Here is a 3,179-nt window from a genome sequence, read left to right on the forward strand (position 1 = left end):
ATCTGGCTGAGTGCCCCAGTGGGTGGGACTGGCAGATGCTCCTCTCTGGCTTCATCAGCCCGCAGTAGGGGTCGCCCTGTACAAATCAGCAGGATGGGGTCTGATTTGCATATGTAAATAAGATTGTTTGGGTTGGGCCAGACACTGCACGGGTGATCATGTTCTCAGGCAGCCCCACCATGGGCTTGTGTGACCCCCTATAGCCTGCTTCCCATGGGGGGGCCCCTCCTGGGAACTCCCTACCCTTCTCTCAATGAATGGGTGAGCCCCCATGGGAATGGGGGGATGGATCCCTGTATAAACAACCCCTGCACCCCACCCCAGAGGCAGCTGCATCTCAGCACTGGGTGAGAGATGCCTGGATACACTGCCCTCATGTCCCACCCCAGACTCAGCCGGGTCCCAGGGCTGGGCCAGGAGGATCTGTCTCTCTCTGCAGCTGTCTCTGACCCTGCTCTCCCCCCACAGATCATCGCTTTTGACGAGCTGCACACAGACTTCAAGAGTCCCATTGACCAGGGGAACCCGGCGAGGGCAGTAAGTCAATAGATGTGGTGGGAGAGGTGTGTCTGTCTCTGTGTCCGTCTGTCTCTGACCCTCTCCCTGACCCACTGCCACTGCTCCCCCCCACCCCACCTTCACGATGTCACCCATGTCATTCCTATTTTTCTTAAATGTGGTGTCCGCTCAACTGTCCTCTGCCATGCATGAGTGATGGTGGCATGAGGGGTGCAGCGCTCCCAGACTCCTGGGTTCTATCCAAGCTCAGGGAGGGGAGGGGAGTCCAGTGAGTTAGAGTGGGGGGGCTGGCAGCCAGGACTCCTGGGTTCTCTCCCACTGGCTGTGCTGCGCTGAAGTTTGTGTCACTCAAATGTTTTTTCGGAAGGTCCCAAAGTTCCCATCAGCACCTGGGGCAGGTCCCCCGGGGGTGTCAACATCACTCTGGGGCTGGAATTTCAAAGGGCTCCATGGCTCGGCACCAACCCACCCCTTCCCCAGTGTCCCACTCCCTGCTTCTCTCCTCATCACACCCCTGGCCCAACCCCACTGCTTGCTGCTTTTTAATCTCTCTTTGCCTAGTTTGATCCAGCTGCATCACTGCTGGTGCCCCTCCATCCCAACCCACATCCCCACTAGCCCTGCCCTGGGCTCGCACTCAGCTCTGCCGATGCCCCTCACTCCTGACCTGGAGCAGCCCTGGGTCCTGTTCCCTCCAAGCTCATCAGTCCCAGCCCCCAACCCCCTGCTAACCCAGCAGCCCCCATTCAGATGGGGGTCAAGGTGTGGGTGGGTTCTGGGGGCTGGCTGTGCTCAGACATGGGGGTCGAGGAGCTGTAATTAAAGGTGCTGCTGACAGTCACTAACGACTGCCCCCCCCGGGGGTTTGAGGGGTGTGTGTGTGTGAATAGCACCCTGGGGCCTTGAGAGGGGAAGGGTCTTGCCAGTCAGTGAGTCAGGGGCGGCCTGAGGAAAAAACCCCACTCCTGCCCCAGAACCAGGGATAAAACCCAGGAGTCCTGACTCTCCCTCTCCCTCCTGCTCACACCCCCTACACCAGCGTTTCTCAACCCCGGGGGCCGAGACCCAAAATTGGGTCGCAGAATGTTCCAAAGGGTCGCATGGCAGCTCCTGTCCCAGGGGGCTGGCTGGGCTCTCCCTGCTCCATGCACTGCAATCTCTGGGGTCCCAGCACCACTCAGGTTTGGCCCAGCTGTCCAGATAGGCCAAATCTGAGTGAGTGGCGGCCCTGTAACCCCATGAGCCAGGTCACAACGCCACCCACCCACATTTGGTCCAGTCAGGGGGGCGGGGCCAAACCTGAGCAGGGCTGCAACCCCCAGAGGTTGCAATGCCTGGAACGGAGAGCCAAGCCCAGCCAGCACCAGAGCTGCCGCTGTGGGGTGAGTGCCGGGCAGTGCCCTCAAGATTCGACCGAAACCACACCAAGGCCTCCACCCCCAGACTATTTAGTGAGTCACGATAGGCCATAAACATTTACAAATGGGTCCTGAGCCCAAAAAGGCTGAGAACCACTGCACTAGACCCCCTCCCCTCCCAGAGCGGGGGCTAGAACCAAGGTGTCCTGGTGGGTGGCGAGCCCTGTGTGCTGCCTGCGTGGCAGTTGCAGTAACAGAGTTGCTGGGAGAGGAATTCAGGTCACACTGAACTGTTTATATTTAGGGAAATGGAGTGGGAGCGATGGCCCCAGCTGCAGCCCCTGGCTTGGGGGTGGGGGGGAGGCTGAGGTTGCTGGGATTGACTCTGCCCAGCCCAGGCACAGTGGAGGGGACAGCTGGGTCAGGCGGAGGAATAACTCCTCACAGGGCGGAGTGCTCCCTGTCTGCACAGCCCAGAGCCCTGGAGTCAACCACCTCCCTGCTCGCACACAGCATCTGCCTGACTGATGGGAAACTGAGGCACAGATGGGGGCGGGACTGGATCAGGGTCATGCAATGAGTAGGGATGAGAAAGGGAAATAGAACCCAGGAGTCCTGGCTCCCAGTCCCCCTGCTCTAATCCTAGACCCACTCTCACTCCAGATCTGGGGATAGAACCCAGGTGTCCTGGTTCCCAGCCTCCCCTTCCCCACTAGATCCCACTCTCACCCAAATTCTATTCATTGACATTTCAGTACTGGAGTAACCTCATTTCATATCTGATACCAGAATCCAGCCCCGACCCCAGTGCAGTCAGAGGTGACTCCGGATATACCCTGTGGGAGCTGACACCAGAATCTGGCCCCGACCCCAGTGCAGTCTGGGGTGACTCCAGATACAACTTGTGGGAGATGACACCAAGATTTAGTCCTCACCCCAGTGCAGTCAGGGGTGACTTCGGATACACTCTGTGGGAGCTGACACCAGAATCTGGCTCTGACCCCAAGTGCAGTCAGTGGGGGACTTTGGATATACCTTGTGGGAGCTGACACCAGAATCCGGCCCTGATGTCAGTGCAGTCAGGGGTGACTCTGAATTTATCCCAGGTAACCAACATCAGACTCTGGCCCACACTCCATCGCAGTCAGATGGTGACTTTGGATTTACTGAGGCTCTCAGCTCAGAATCTGTCCCTAGCCCCATTGCACTTGGTGACTCTGGATCAGTGCTGAATGTGTGCCAGGGTGGAGCCCCCAGCACCTCTGGGCTTGGCAGTGCCTAGCCCCAGCACCTCTGGGCTTG

The 3,179-nt window shown here is 58.8% G+C and overlaps 1 protein-coding gene across 1 annotated transcript in view; it reads left to right on the forward strand.

The window, feature by feature from the left end:
* Positions 1-354: 354 nt before the first annotated feature.
* LOC112110740 (protein cornichon homolog 2-like) overlaps positions 355-3,179 on the forward strand; it is an 11,044-nt gene continuing 8,219 nt past the window's right edge. The window contains exon 1 of the mRNA XM_024205890.2: positions 355-537. Coding sequence (XP_024061658.1) covers positions 355-537 — 183 coding nt within the window. The remainder of the gene's footprint in view (positions 538-3,179) is intronic.

The sequence above is a fragment of the Terrapene carolina genome, unplaced genomic scaffold, assembly GCF_002925995.2.
Source record: "Terrapene carolina triunguis isolate 2854851 unplaced genomic scaffold, T_m_triunguis-2.0 Scaffold594, whole genome shotgun sequence".
NCBI classification, from domain to species: domain Eukaryota; kingdom Metazoa; phylum Chordata; order Testudines; family Emydidae; genus Terrapene; species Terrapene triunguis.